The sequence below is a fragment of the Lepus europaeus genome, chromosome 12 (assembly GCF_033115175.1).
Source record: "Lepus europaeus isolate LE1 chromosome 12, mLepTim1.pri, whole genome shotgun sequence".
NCBI classification, from domain to species: Eukaryota; Metazoa; Chordata; class Mammalia; order Lagomorpha; family Leporidae; genus Lepus; species Lepus europaeus.
In genome coordinates, this window is record NC_084838.1 from 11,070,649 (window position 1) to 11,087,195 (window position 16,547).

A 16,547-nucleotide genomic window follows, 5' to 3' on the forward strand; every position below is an offset into this window, starting at 1 on the left:
GTGTACATGTTGCAAAAGTGTTAACACACTGTGGCGAACCCACAGGGAACCCATGATGGTGAGTAGCGATGAGATGATTCCTTGCAACATCGATGAGGTGGCTTCCAATGACTGATGATAATGTCAACAAATGGTAACTCCAACCCAATCTTTAACCACATATCCATAATCAACAATCCTTGTAAAAACAGAATCTCAGAGGAAGATTAGGGGAATTACAAAAAGACCTCAGGAGTTGATGGTATGAATGCTGGATACATTTCAAATCCAACTTGCAGGATTAGAACAGCAATCAAAGCAAAATAATTGCATCACTGGTGACACACATTGGATAGTTATCAAAAACTTAAGTGGTGTGACATCCTATAAATGACTAGAAAGAAAAGTTTAAGAGTTTCCTTTTTTCCAAACAATGGACAAATGATTACTTTCTAATTGACGTCAAAGGTGAAGCTGGGTGCCTATTTGGCAATGCACTAGACTCAGGGTTCCTGGGTGCAATGAGAAAAGCCGACCTGGAGCAACATCACAGCTCCAAACAGACTCAACTCAATGAATTGGGAGGCCAAGTGCATCTGGATAAAATCAGTGCTCTTCAGCAGAGTCTGGAATCTCAACAAGCCTGGTTGTGACAGAGACAACGCGATTCAGATGAGTTATGTAGAGAGCAAGCTAATCACATTGAGTGGAGCCTCCTGTGGAGCGAGAGTTTGTGAACGAGAGCCCGGTGGTCGTTAGCAGCCAAGTAAAATTGCTGCAGAGTGTGCGTCCCGGAGAACTGTCTCCTATCATACTGCTGACCTAGCGTAAGATATTGAAAAAACACTGGAGAATTCTGCAGGTTTTCAATTTTGCTGTCTGGCTTGTGATGAGACAACAGACGTAATAATACTGCCCAACTGGCCGCTTTCACTCATGGGATAACTGCAGAGTTTGACATAGGGAGTGAGTGCTGTCCCTGGGAGCCAGTGCATGATGCTACAAGAGTTAAGGACTTGTTTGAGGGGCGTGTTTTTATCAGTGAAAAAAAAAAAAAAAAAAAAAAAGCTAACATGTGAAAAGTTAAGTGGCTTTACTACAGATGGAGCCCTAGCCACGGTTGCCTTGCATAAAGGCTCAATTGCGGTTGTCCAGAAAGAACTGAATCCTCTGTCTTGATGCAAGTGATTTAGTTATGTGCCACTGGGCTGGTGCCAGGGCGGTAGGTTAAGCCTCTGCCTGCGCCGCCAGCATCCCATAGGGGCACCAGTCCGTGGCCCCCGCCGCTCCTCTTCTGATCCAGCTCCCTGCTGATGGGGCCATTGCGGAGCGGATGGAAGACCTCTCTCCGTCTCTACCTCTCTGTAACTGTCTTTCCAATAAATAGACTAAATCTTAAAAAAAAAAAAAAAAAAAATCGCGTGCCATTGCGTCACCCCCAGCCTCTGTCGTAGCGGTAGTGTCGTGCGGACATTTTGTCAAAAACAAGGTTTGGTAGCCGCCGGTTTAAGGACTTGCTGGGCGATCTCAGCTCTGAGAGCAGTGACCTGATTCATCCCTCGCGAGCTGTTAGGACCTGCGGGGTGAAGCCAGGCAGCTCGCGGAGAGGCAGGGAAGCCCTGTCGGGGAGCCCGGCGACAGCGAGTGGCCTGGCCGTGGGGCCGCGCAGCACCAAGACCTCACGCGGCAGGGCCCCAGCTGCTCTCAGACCTGAAATGATTTACAGCTGAATGCTGGTGACCCTGAAGGAAAGCTTCAAGGATGTGGAAAACAAGCAAATGGAGCTGGACGTCTTCGCCACACCATTCAACACGGAGCGGACAGGACGTCCTGGGCAGTTAGCTGAAGTTTAAGGGAGCCGGAACTCCGGAACTCCGGAACCCCGGAACTCCGGAACTCCGGAAGGCCGGAACGCCGGAACTCCCGCACCCCGGCCACGTGACGCTGTCTCTTTGACTGTAGGCTTGCCACGCCCACCTTCCCAAGATGCATGCGTCCGCGCCAGGGCGCATGCTCAGACCCCAGCCTGGGCCATATCCGCTTGGGGGGGGACCACCCCCTTCCCTATAAAAGGAGGGGACGGACAAGAGAGGGTGGTCTCTCCGTTACGGGGCTGTTCAGGACCTGCCTCTCTTCTCTGGGCTGAACCGTTCCCGTCTTGGCTTGGAGGTACTGTTGTTGGTTTTTCTTTTCCCACTCATTTCCAGGCGACTCTGGCTGACTCATATTAGGTGTTCCTCTGTGTTGGGTAACCCACACGTGAATGTGTGTCTGTTCCCTCCACTGTTAAATAAATCCTGCTCCTATTTGCGGAAAATTCCGGTCTTCGCTAGTAGTTGACCCTCTGCGGGAGGCACGAGGCTGGGTTGGGAGTTAATGGATTCGTTGCCCACAGTGGAACCAGCTGATGTGCTGATGCCCTACAGTCACTCAGCTGCAAGCCGTGATGAGCTGGAAGCCAGGTGCAGCAACCTCCCGCTGCTTGAGTTCCAGAAGCGTCGCATAAGCAATGATGGATCTCACTTGGAGGAGGCATGCGTTGAAATATGCATGTGTGTTCAGAACAACTTGTTGCTGTGAGCCGTTCTATTCAAGGGTTCACATTACGGGAGCTGGCACCGTGGCAGACCGCCTGCAGTGCCTGAATCCCACATGAGTGCCTGTTTGTGTCTTGGCTGCTCCGCTTCCAATCCAGCTCCTTGCTAATGCACCTGGGAAAGCAGTGCAACATGGCTCAAGTGCTTGGGCCCCTGCCACTCATGTGGGACACCTGGAGGAAGCTTCCAGCTGCTGGCTTCAGCCTGACCCAGCCCTGGCCATTGAGGTCATGTAGGTAGTAAAAAAGCAGATGAATGATCTCTCTCTCTGCCTTTGCCTTTCAAATCTTTCCCCCCCCCCCCTTAAGAAAAAGGGGAAGAGTCAGCTGAGCTCCGAAATGACCAAGGCAAACCTGGAAAAGCAGTTGCAAACATCAACATCATCAATACCAGTTAACATCATATGCCTCACCAAAGAGAAGCGGTTCCAGCCATCACATTAGGGGTGAATTAATCAAATGTTTGACCAAATACAGCAAGCTAATTAAAAAAAAAGACTTAAAAATCACCGTAATTTGGAAAGTAATTTAGCAATGGACAAGGAGATGCACAGAAGAATTATTTATTTAAGAGGCAGAGAGAAGTCTTCCATCCCCAGGTTCACTTCCCAGATGGCTGCAATGTCTGGAGCTGGGCTGATCTGAAGCCTGGAGCCAGGAGCTTCCTCCTGGTCAAAAGTGGAGCAGCCTGGATTTGAACTGGTGCCCATATGGGATTTCCAGCACTATAGGTGGAGGCTTAACCCAGTAAGCTACACTGTGGGCCCCAAGGTTGATTTTTAAGTTGATGATTTTGTGTGTCTTGCAAATGGCGTTATAAATATTCAGATGGTCCTTGGCGGAGAAGAGGTTCCTTGTCCCCGATTTACATGATGGAATGTCACTCAGCCTTAAAAAAGAAGGAAATCCTGACATTTGCAACACAGTGGATGGAACTGGAGATGATTATGCTAAGTGATTTAAGCCAAATATAGAAAGATAAATATGATATTTCTTCTTGTGAAAGTTGATACCTATCTGTCTATAGAGAGAAGGCTACAAATTGTGTGAATGTCATATTACTTGGTATATAGTTACAAATATTGCTAATGAATCAGGCCATGTAGAATTGTTTCATCATTGTTGTCAGGAATCCCACATTTTGTGATAGTAATATCCCTCTTTTTAAGAGAAAACAGTATGCATGTATATAATAAGTACAAATAAATGAATATAGCAACATGTTAAAAATTGTTAGATATTAAAATTAATTTTAAAAGGGGGAAAGGAAAATTCATATTATGAAAAAATTTAATGGGTTTCAAAATAAATCTTGCACCTTTAAAAAAAAAAAGGAAGATGGGTGCTTGATGGAGAGAGGGAGGGAGGGAGGGAGAGAAGTGTGGTTATCTTCTTAGGCTGGTATCTATGAGGGCCGACAGTGTGGCTTAGTGGGCTGAGATGTGATGCCAGTATCCCATATAGATGTGAATTCAAGTCCTGGCTGTTCCTTTTTTAAAGATTTGTTTATTTGAAAGAGCCACACAGAGAGAGGAGAGGTAGAGAGAGAGAGAGAGAGAGAGAGAGGGAGGCCCTCCATCTGATGGCTTATTCCTGAATCGGCCGCAGTGGCCAGAGCTGTGCTGATCTGAAACCAGGAGCTTCCCTCTGGGTCTCCCACATGGATGCAGTGGCCCAAGGACTTGGGCCATGCTCTACTGCTTTCCCAGGCCATTGCAGAGAGCTGGATCTGAAGTGGAGCAGCCAGGTCTTGAACCGTTGCCCACATGGGGTGCCGGTGCCTCAGGCCAGGGCATTAATCCGCTTCAACACAGCACAGGCCCCCCCCCCTTTTTTTAAAGGATCTCTTTTTTCCTTTGTTTTTAAGAATTATTTTATTTGAAAGACAGTTACAGCGAGAGGTAGAGCCAGAGAGATTGAGAGAGGTCTTCCATTCCACTGGTTCACTCCCCAGATGAGCACAACGGCCAGAGCTGAGCCAATCCGGAGCCAGGAGCCTCCTCTGGGTTCCCCACGCGGTACCGGGACTCAAGAAGTTGGGCCATCCTCCACTGCCCTCCCAGGCCACAGCAGAGAGTCGAATCAGAAACGGAGCAGCCAGGACTCAAACCGGCGCCCATATGGGACGCTAGTGCTTCAGGCTGGAGCTTTAACCCGCTGCACCACAGTGCCGGCCCCTGTTCCACTTGTGATCCAATTCCCTGCTGATGCACCTTGCAAGGCGGCAGAGTATGGCCCAAGTCCTTGGTCCCCTGCACCCATGTGTGAGACTTGGATGAAGCTCCTGGCTTCAGCCTGGCCCAGCCTGGCCATTACAGCCATGTGGAGAGTGAATCAGTGGATAGATCTCAATCTCTCTCCCTTTTTTTCTCTCCTTCTCTCCCTTTCTTTCTCTCTGTTTCTTCTTCTCTCTCTACTCTTTCAAATAGATAAATAAATCTTAGGGGCTGGTGCTGTAGCACCCCTAAGTGGGTTAAGCTACTACCTGCAGTGCCAGTATCCCATTTGGATGCCAGTTTGAGTCCCAGCTGCTCCACTTCCAATCCAGCTTCCTGCTATATATGCCTGGGAAAGCAGCCAAGGATGGCCCAAGCGCCTGGGCCCCTGCACACACTGTGGGAGACCTGGAAGAAACTCCTGGTTGTTGCAGTCATTTGGGGAGTGAACCAGCAAATGGAAGATACTGCTCTCTCTCTATTTCTCTTTCTTTGTCTCTCTCTCTCTCTCTCTAACTCTACCTTTCAAATAAATAAGATAAATCTTAAAAAGAATTGTATCTATGAAATTTGTGAAATCTATTCTTTTTATATTAATAAAAATGGACCCAGGAAAAAATTTGCACCAAAATTTTTTGAAAGTAATTTTTTATTTCCAAAAATTTTTGAAAGTAGAAAGACACACGTGTGTACATGCATACACAGACACGCACACATACACACACAGAGATAGAAGTCCTTCATCCATTGCTTCACTCTCCAAATACCCTCAACAGGTAAGACTGAACCAAGTCAAAGATGGGGGCCAGGAACTCCATCTGGATCTTCCATATGGGTGACAGGAACACAAGTACTTGAGCCATCACTTGCTACATCTCCGTGTGCTCATTAGCAGGAAGCTGTCAGAGGCAGAGGGGCCGGGACTCCTAACTGGCTCTCAAATGGGATGTGGTGTCCCAAGCAGTGGCTTAACCTGCTGTGCCACAGTGTGTCTCCCCCACCCCCCAATCTATAATTCAGTTTTTTCCCATGAGGTCTTGGAAGCTTTCTCATATTTTCTTGGCCCTTTGAACATAATTTCTTTGTTTGCTATCTGTAGAAAGTTGGGAACTTAGAGCCTTTTGAATTTTCAAATCAAAATCATCTTTAATGGAGACTGTTCAGTAGTCTCTATTCTTTTCAAGTCAATGAGTGATTTTTTGTTTTTGTGACTACAATTCCTTGAATTTCTGGGCTTTCTATACATTTAATTTGAGGCCATTGCATGCACCAAAAGCTCACATATGCTCTCTTTAAAGACCTACTTGGTCACTGCCACGTTGGTTCAGGCTTCTTTAGGGATGGGAACCCTCTGACCTGGTTGAGCATCTACTAAGCACTGTGTTCATTTGTTTAGTGGTCTTAACTGGGAGCCTCACTGTCACACTCCTGATTTTATCTATAAACATTGAGGCAATGTCTTACTTTTAGAATCATTTGTGAGAAAGGAAAATTTAGCTCATACTCAGTAAAAATCTGCCCGTCTAAACATCAAGTTGGGAATAACAGACACAGATAAACTCAGCTGCAAAGTAAACAGGAAGCAATCTTTCTTTCAAGAACTTTCTGGTGCTGTAAATGGCCATAATTCCCTTCTTTGAGTGATTACGACTTTCTTACTCATTGAAAAATCTCATTTTTTTAAAAATGGCAGACAGCAAAAAAAGCATTTCTGTTTAAGATCATGTAAGTACAAATGAAGCATCATACTCTTCCCCGGAATATCTAACTCATTTTGACTCAGAGAAGTTGCCTTGATTTGAACCCAAGTGTGGAGTAAGATAAATGCTGTACCCAACATTCCACATTTATCTTATTTTGTCTTCCTCTCTCTGATTTGGATCTCTTAAAAACATTTTATTGAAATACAGTATACCTATCAAGAAATGCACATAAGCATGCAGATAAATTAGTTTTTTGGTCTCTGAGTACACTCATAACCAAAACCCCAATTAAGAACAAAATATTGGCCGGCGCCGCAGCTCACTAGGCTAATCCTCCGCCTTGCAGCGCCGGCATACCAGGTTCTAGTCCCGGTCGGGGCACCGGATTCTGTCCCGGTTGCCCCTCTTCTAGGCCAGCTCTCTGCTATGGCCTGGGAGTGCAGTGGAGGATGGCCCAAGTGCTTGGGCCCTGCACCCCATGGGAGACCAGGAGAAGCACCTGCCTCCTGCCTTCAGATCAGTGTGGTGTGCCGGCCGTGGCGCGCTGGCCCGTGGCGGCCATTGGAGGGTGAACCAATGGCAAAAGGAAGACCTTTCTCTGTCTCGCTCTCTCACTGTCCACTCTGCCTGTCAAAAAATAAATAAAAAAAAGAACAAAATATTATTAGTACCTGAGAGGCCTCATTATTCTCTCCATTCCTTTTTTCAATGTGGGGAGAGAAGAGTATGTTGTCATTTCCATGGTATGATTCGGGGAAGCAATATTTATAATGACCAAATTATATGACATTCACACAATTTTGATACTCTATATTAATTTCCACAAGTAAGAGAATGGGGTTTTTGTCTTTCTGGGTCTGGCCTATTTCACTTAGTGTAATGGCCTCCAGTTGCATCCACATGTGAGGATTTCATTCTTATTTATGAGTGAGTAATATTCCATCAGGTATGTATACCACATTTTCTCTGGGCATCATTTGATGGACATTTGGGTTGATTCCAGATCTTAGCTGTGAATTGAGCTGCTATAAACATGGGAATGCAGGCATCTCTTTCATACACTGATTGTATTTATTCCGAGAAGTGGAATAGCTGGGTCATATGGCAGATCTATTTTTAGTTTTCTGAGGGTCTCAGTATTGCTTTCCATAATGGTTGTACTAATTTGCAGTCCCACCCACAGTGTATTAGTTTACCTTTGCCTCTGCAGTCTTGCCAGTATTATTTTTTGATTTTTGAATAATAGCCATTCTAACAGGAATGAGGTGATACTTTATTGTGGGTTTTAGTTACATTTTCCTGGTGGCTAGGTGATCCTGAACATGTATTTTCATGTGTCTGTTGGCTGTTTTATCCTTAGAAAAGTGTCTGTTCATGTCCTTTGCCCACTTCTTAACTGGATTGTTTGCTTTGCTTTTGAGTTTCTTGAGCTCCTTATATATTCAGATATTAACACTTTATCTGATGCACAGTTTGCAAATATTTTCTTCCATTCTGTTTGCCTCTTCACTTTGTTAATTGTTTCCTTTGATGTGCAGAAACTTTGTAGCTTGATGTAATCCCATTTGTTCATTTGTTTTTATTGCCTGTGCTTGTGACATATTATCTAAGAAATCCTTTTTTCTAAGCCAGTGTCTTGCAGCATTTCCCCTATGTTTTCCTTTAGTAATTTGATGGTTGCAGATCTTAAGTTTAGGTGCTTGATCTGTTGTGAGTTTATTTTTGTATAGGCTGTAAGGTGGGGGTCTTGTTTCAAACTTCTGCATGTGGAAATCCAATTTTCCCAACACCATTTGTTGAAAAGCTGTCTTTTCTCCTTGGAATGATTTGTCAAAAATTAGTTGGTTGTGCATATGTGAGTTAATTTCTGACATTTCTATTCTGTTCCATTGGTCTACATGTCTATTTTTGTGCCAATATCAGGCTGCTTGATTATAACAACCCTGTAGTATATCTTACAGCAGTATTTTTTTTGGGGGGGGGAGTGGGAGGGAAGAAGGAGAGAGGGAGGGGAAGAGGGGAAAAAGGGGGTGGGGAGAGAAATAGAGAGGAAGAGAGACCTCTCATTCGCTGATTTATTTCTCAAATGCCTGCAATTGCTAGGGCTGAGCCTGGCTGAAGCTGGGGCTCAGGAACTCAATCCAGATCTCCCAAAGAGATGGCAGTGATCTAATTACTTGAGACCTCACCACTGCCTCCCAGGGTTTGTGTTAGGAAGTTCAAGTTAGCAGCCAGAGCTGGCTATTGAACCCAGGTATTCTGATACGGGATCTAGGTATCTTAACTAGCATGTTAACTTCCAGGCCAAATGCCTGACCTCAGGTTTGATAGAGAAATAGAAATAAAAGTCCTGAAACTGAAGAATACAATGACAGAACTGAACTTCAAATAGAGTTTAATAGAAGATTTGAATAGAAGAAATATAAATCAGTGCCCTACAAGGTGTCATTTGAAGTTGGCAAATTAAACACAAAAGAAAATATTGAGAAAGAATGAGGATAGCATAAGAGACATATGGGATGTCACCAAACAAATATCTGAACTATGGGATTACAAGAAGAAGAGGAGAAAGGAGCAGAAGTTAAATTATTGTCAGCTTAATGTAGAATATTAAAATATGTGCTGGCATTCCATATGGGTGCTGTTTCAAGTGCTGGCTGTTCAAGTTCCTATCTGGCTCTCTGTTATGGCCTGGGAAAGCTTTAGAAGATGGTCCAAGTCCTTGGTGTCCTGCACCCACATGGGAGACATGGATGAAGTTCCTGGCTTTAGATCAGCCCAGCTTGGGCCATTACAACTGTCTGGGGAGTGAAGCAGTGGATGGAAGACTTCGCTCTCTCTCTCTCTCTCTCTCTGACTCTGCCGACCTGTAACTATGCCTTTTAAATAAAGAATTCTTAAAGAATATTAAAATAAGATATTTATAAAAGTTTTCTGGTAACCACAAAGGAAAAAAACCATTATAGTAGCTTCACAAAAGAAAAAGTTAATGAAATAAAAGTGTATCACTACAAAAATACAATAAAATCACAAAGAAAGACTAGAAGAAAGGAACAATGGAATTGTTAGTGAAAAATTCTTGAAGATTTATTTTATTTATTTGAAAGGCACAGTTAAAGAGATTGATTGATCTTCTATCCACTGGCTCACTCCTCAAGTGATCGAAATGGCTAGGGCTGGGCCAGACATAAGCCAGGAGCTTCTTGCGGGTTTCCCACATGGATGCAGGGGCCCAAGGACTTGGGCCATCTTCTGCTGCTTTCCCAGGTCATTAGCAGGGAGCTGGATCAGAAGCAAAGCAGCTGGGACACAAACCAGTGCCCATATGGGATGCTGGTGTCACAGGTGGTGGCTTTACCTGCCACAATGCCGCCCCCCAGTGAAATTTCTTTACAAACTTATTTTCTTTCTTTCTTAATTTCTCTGGCTAGAATCTCAAACAGTGTTGAACAGGACTGATTAGAGCAGGCATCTTGATGTTACACTTCAACTTAGGGCAGCTTTCAGCCTTTTACCATTAAGTATGTATTAACTCTGTGTTTATCACACATACAGCTCTTAGTCCATTTTTTGCTATTACAGTAAAACACCACACTCTGGGGACCTTATGAGAATAGTTTATTTGGCTGGCAATTCTGGAGAGTCAGACTCGTGCAGTGGGCTCTTACTCTGGTGAGGGCTTTGCGGCAGATAAAATCACCGTGGTGGGAGTACATGGAAGAGATCACACGACAAGACGGGAAGCCAGAGAGATTCAGGGGCCAGGTCCACTCTGTTGTAACACCTCACTCTTAGGGAAACTATCTGGGGTCCCACAAGAGCTACACCCATTTTTTTTTTTCTTGAGGTCTGGCAGTGCTACCTGTGACCTAACCACCTCCCGCTGGGTCCCACTCCTGAAGATTCCACCACTTCTCAACACTGGGGAAAAGGTTTGAACACACATAAGTCTTTGGGAGTCAGGTCAAACCATAGCAGTGAACCAGCAGAAACAACCGGGGCAGAGTGAAAGTCCCTGGTACATCATTTCACCCTGATTATGGCTCCCAGTCTTTACCACAAGGTAGAAGAGATGTTCATTTGCTGGGTTGGATTCCACTAACTTGGTTGGATTCTGCCACTACTAGTTTATAGTCAGTTTTTTAAAGATTTATTTATTTGAAAGAATTACACACACACATACACACACACACACACAGAGAGAGAGAGAGAGAGAGAGAGAGAGAGAGAGAGAGAGAGAGATCTTCGATCTTCAATCTTCAATCTGCTGGTTCACTCCCCAATTGGCTGCAATGGCCGGAGCTGCACTGATCTGAAGCCAGGAGCCACGAGCTGCTTCTGGGTCTTCTATGTGGGTGCAGGGGCCCAAGGACTTGGGCCATCTACCACTGCTTTCCCAGGCCACAGCAGACAGCATGATGGGAAGTGGAGCAGCCAGGACTTGAACTGGCACCCGTATGGGATGCTGACACTGCTAGGCAGCAGCTTTACCTACTACGCTATAACACCGGCCCCTACTTGGTCAATTTTATCACTTCCATGAAGACAAGTGATTTAAAAGATCAATAAATTGGTTAAGTTCATTTTTCAAACAAATATTTTGATTCAGTTTTATGGATCATAAAACTATCCCACATGTTTAGCAGGTTGTCTTTTGCAAATTTTATTTTTATTTATTTGGAAGAATGACAAAGAGAGGAGAGACAGAGAAATAAATAAAATAAATATTAAAAAGACCTTGAGAAGATGATACTGAGGAAATATCTGAAGGAAATGAATGAGGGAGCAAGCTTGCTCTAGGGGAGGACACAGGAACAGCACATTTTTATTTTTTATTTAATGTTTTTAATATTTATTTTATTTAGAGAGGTGGAGACAGAGGGCTTTCATCCACTTGTTCACTCCCTGGATGGCTGCAACAGCCAGAGCTGTGCTGATCTGAAGTCAGGAGCTTCCTCCAGGTCTCCCCCACAGGTGCAGGGATCCAAGGACTTGGGAAAGCAGTAGAAGATGGCCCAGGTCATAGCAGAGAGCTGGATTGGAAGAGGAGCAGACAGGACTAGAACTGGTGCCCATAAGGGATGCCTGTGGTTCAGGCCAGGGCTTTAACCTGCTGTGCCATAGCACTGGCCCTGCAAATAATTTTTTTAAAGATTTGTTTATTTATTTGAAAGTCAGAGTTAGAGAAGCAGAGGCAGAGAGAGAAAGTCCTCCATCCACTGGTTCACTCCCAAGATGGCTGCAATGGCTGGAACTGTGCCAATCTGAAGCCAGGAGCCAGGAGCCTCTTCTGGGTCTCCCACGTAGGTGCAGGGGCCCAAGGACTTGGGCCATCTTCTACTGCTCTCCCAGGCCATAGGAGAGAGCTGGATCGGAAGTGGAGCAGCCGGGACTCAAACGAGCACCCATATCAGTTGCCTGTGCTGCAGACTGGGCCTTTAACCTGCTGCGCCACAGCACTGGCCCCACAAATAACTTAATACCATGGTGAGGGACTGACATTGTGGCATTACTGGTTGGGCTGCTGCAATGCTAGCATCCATATGGTCACCAGTTCAAGTCCTAGCTGCTCCAGTTCTGATCCAGCTCCCTGCGAAAGCTCCTGGGAAATCAGCAGAAGATAATTTAAGTCCTTGGGCCCCTACCACCCGCATGGGAAACTCAGAAGAAGCTCCTGATTCCTTGCCATCGTGGCCATTTCGGGGAATGACCTTTAAAGGAGGGTAGGGTGTCTGTCTCTCTCTGTAACTCTACCTTTGAAGTAAATAAAATGAATCTTTAAAAAATACCCACTCTAAGTATTTATGAAATCTAAGTTCCTCTCATAAAAAGCTGTAGGGGAGGTGAACATGGAACACTGAGAGAAACACCCGAGAACAGTTATTCAGACTCAAACAAGAAAGAAGATCTACAGAAGGCCATTGCACATTCAAGTTACTCTGCAGAGCTAGTCACCAGCTGTCTTGCAGTGAGCAAGGGCCTGGGAGAACCCCAAGTGCACCTGCCTACCTGCTTAGTTTCTTTCACTCCCTTTGGGTGTTAGGAAGCAGAGGAATAGTTGAAGGGACAGCGATGCTCAGGAGAGAAATTGAGGGTGTCCAGGTGATCAGAGCAGGCTATGTGAGAAAGTGTTTGCTACAGGTGACTGGAGATTTAATCTGGGTGGGTTTGGAGAGGGGAAGGCACCCCAGAGAGGAAAATAACATTAGTAAGAATGGCCTCGAGGAGGAGTGTGTTTGGTACGTATAAGTGAGTTATAGCTAGATGTTGTCAGCATCCTATTTTTAAGCAATTGTGAGACACGGAATAGAGCAGAAACTTTTCAAAACAGAGGCGTAAGAAAGCAAATATTGGGGTTGGCTCCATGGCATAGTAGGCTAAGCTTCTGCCTGTGGTGCCAGCTTCTCATTTGGGCACTGGTTCGTGTCTCGGCTGCCCCTTTTTCAATCTGGCTCTCTGCTTATGGCCTGGGAAAGCAGTGGAAGATGGCCCAAGTTCTTGACACCCGAACCCACATGGGAGACCTGGAAGAGTCTTTTGGCTTTGGATCGGCCCAATTCCAGCCACTGCTGCAATCTGCGAAGTGAAACTGCAGATGGAAGACTTTTCTCTCTGTCTCTCCTCTTTATCTATAACTCTACCTCTCAAATAAATACAAAAACATCCTAAAAAAAACCACTTTAACTCTTTGAGATCATCCTAAAAGTCATAAAGTATTTCATTACAAGACAGCAAGCCACATACTAAAAATCATTGAACTATACCCTTTAGAAGGTTAAATTTTACAGTATACAAATTGTATCACAATGAAGCTATTGTTAAGCAACACAGTACATGAAAATGGGAGGAAAAAATCCCTGTCCCCATGAACTCTCCATAGAGGTGGATTTTGAAAGCACAATCCTGGTAGAAGAATCACAGTGAAGAAATTTATTACATATCCATTAAATAATTTTCTTTTTATCAAAAACTTTGAAGGAAAAGAAGCTGACTGGGGAAAATCTACTAAGAGTAAGAAAGAGTAGAGTTCAAATGTTCAATATAAATTGGGCATATAAATTATTAAAACAGATGACAGGGTAAAAGAGAAAATAAAATCGATGGGCAGATTTAGGGTAATAATCAGCCATCTAAGAACTTAGAAAGGTGTCATTTTTGCTTATTTTATTAGCAACAATGAAGTCCAAAGTTGGAACACGAAATTGTGCTAAGGATACCAAGGACACAGTGCTCTCGTGGACCAGGGTTTGGAATCTAAATCACAAGCCCGAAAAAAAAATGACTTCACAACTTCAGTTCTTAAACTTATTTAAATTGAGTTGAGAAGTTAGGTATGAGATTTACTCAAAGATCTTCATTGTATCATTATTTGTAATAGTAAAAAATAATTTCAGAAACACAATAAATTGAAGAAGTCATATAAATCCTAGCATCTCATTGTGGAGTAATAGTAATTACCCAAGTGCTTATGAGGCTTCTTTTGTTGCAGAAAAAATAAGCCAGAGTTAGAAAAGTAAAGAATAAAATCTGGTCAAATTAGTAAAAAACTCCAACCCACCTGCCAGAGTCTTAGTTTAAATGCCAGATGTGTGATAGTAGGCAAGTCTTAATTTTTCTATGCTGGGTTCCTTTTGTAGAGTATCTTAGCCCGTAGGTTAAACATACTGTTACTTGGCGCCATGTTCTCTGTGCTGCAGCAAATCCCCATGGGTGCTTATCCTTCAATGCAGGGGAAGAATTGGATCTGAAGTCCAGTGACTTGGCCAACTTCCAGATAACAGCATGAATTGCCAGCATTTCTTGTCCTTGGATGCGACCTTGTGGAATTTTCCCATGGTCATAAAAGATTTTTTCTTAGAAGCCTCCAGTTGACTACTGACATTTTCGTGTGTGTGTGTGTGTGTGTGTTTCCCTACTTTCTGGAGTGAGGCTCTTCTGTTGGGGCTCTTCCTAGTCATGTACCCCCCCCCCCACACACACACACATGCCTTCCATTTGCTGGTTCTCTCGCCAGAAGGCTGGTCAGTCAGGCTAAAGCCTTAGACTAGGAGCTTCATCTGGGTCTCCCACATGGGTACAGGGGTCCAAACACTTGGGCCATCCTGCTCTGCTTTTCCAGGAAGGAAGTTGGCTCAGAAATGGAGCATTTGGGACTTGAGCCAGCACCCATGTGGGATGCCAGCATTGCAGGTGGCAGCTTAACTCACCACACCACAATTCTGGCTTTGTTAGCTGCTTTTATAACGGTCCTACCAAGTCAGAGTCTTCATTTTGTTGGTTCTTCTTGTAAAGCTTCTGTCTCCAATGTGATTTTCCCCCCAAAATATGTAATGTGTAAATTTAGGGAGGAAGGCACATTGAAAAGACTGGGCTTCTAGTGTTTAGAAGAAGTTTTTAATGGGGCAGAGCATCATCTCCGTTCCAGGAGTCTCAACAGAGCCTGCTTCATATCCTTGTTCCTCAGACTGTAGATAAAGGGATTCAGCATGGGGGTGACCACTGTGTACACCACGGATGCCACCATTCCAGTGCCTGCTGAGTAGGAGGATGAGGGCTGGAAATACACCAGGAAGAGGGATTCGTAGAAGAGAGTGACCACTGTCAGGTGGGAGCCGCAGGTGGAGAAGACTTTGTGCTTCCCTCCAGCAGAGGGGATCCTGAGGATCGTGTGCACGATGTGGGCATACGAGAACAGGACACAGGTGAGAGGGACCACGCCTGAGAGGGCAGCTTCAGAGAACATTATGATGTGAAAGGTCTGGGTGTCCGAACAGGCAAGCTTGAGGAGGGGGAGGACGTCACAGAAGAAGTGTGGGATGGAATGAGAGGCACAGAAGGAGATCTGAGCCATCAGGAGTGTGAGTGAAGAGGCCAGCACGTTGGAGCAGAGCCAGGATGCGGCCACCAGCAGCAGGCAGCGACGGGGACCCATGACCGTGGTGTAGTGGAGAGGAAGGCAGATGGCCACGTAGCGGTCATAAGCCATCACGGCCAGCAGGAAGTCATCCAGCAGGGCCAACACCATGAAGAAGTACATCTGAGTGAGGCACCCAGTGTAGGAGATGCTGTGATCCTGAGTGTGGATGTTCACCAGCACCTTGGGGACAATGGTGCAGGTGAAGCAGGTATCGACGAAGGACAGGTTGGCCAGGAAGAAGTACATGGGGGTGTGGAGGTGAGGGTGCGAGCCAATGGCCAGGATGATGAGCAGGTTTCCCAGCATGGTGACCAGGTACATGACTAGGAAGAGCCCCAACAGAAGAGGCCACTGCTGTGGGTGCTCGGAGAAGCCCAGGAGCAGGAAGCCAGAGAGGATGGTGTGGTTTCTAGTTTCTTTCTAAGGTGAAGAAATTAGAGGAGAATCTTAATCAGTGATGTTAAACTCTAAATGTCCCAGAGTCCAAGACTTTGGTAAACCTTCCTGTGCTGCTTGAGGGGTGGTTGAGATGGAGCAGGCGCACTAATGGCAGGTGTGCACGCATGGAAGCCCCGAGGGCTGTGGGCCGTGATAATCAGCCCCTGTGATGGGGTGAGGCTTGGTTTCCAGATCCTGTCACACGGCGAGTTGTCCCACGTGTGCCTGCGTGAGGCTGAAGTGGCTTTCAGCTGTATGAACCCCTCCACCTTTTAATTCTTTTACGACTTTACAGAAACCTCCTTGATCTTTTTTTGTAATTTTTGCCTTTGTTGAAGAGCTTATTTTGGGGTAATGCATGTATTAGTATGTAGTGGCCGTGAGCGGTGTGTGTGTGAGTTCGAGCATGCGTGTTCCTGTTGAGGAAAATGGAAGGGTCTCTATGTGTACTGAGAGTGCTCTGCCTCTGACTTTGAGGATCTTTCCAGTGCGTGAACGCGGACCTGAGAACTTTGCAAATGGAAAAGCGTTTTGTCAGCCTAGGGCACATTGTTTTCGTTTTGAAAGCAGCAGCACTGTCAGTTTTAAGATCATGAGCTTTAGTGTCTAGAGGATGGCTGGGCAACCTCCCTCTGACTTGCTTTTCGCTGTGTTTGCTGTTCAGTTTCTTTCCTCCTGATCCTCAGTGTTCTTGCCTG

At 45.2% G+C, this 16,547-nt stretch overlaps 1 protein-coding gene across 1 annotated transcript; it reads right to left on the reverse strand.

Annotated features, from left to right (window-relative positions):
* Nucleotides 1-14,904: 14,904 nt before the first annotated feature.
* LOC133771161 (olfactory receptor 1G1-like) lies at nucleotides 14,905-15,822 on the reverse strand. The gene has a single exon (XM_062206904.1). It carries the CDS (start codon nucleotides 15,730-15,732, stop codon nucleotides 14,905-14,907), a length of 828 nt encoding a protein of 275 aa, XP_062062888.1. The 5' UTR covers nucleotides 15,733-15,822.
* Between the last annotated feature and the right edge of the window lie 725 nt (nucleotides 15,823-16,547).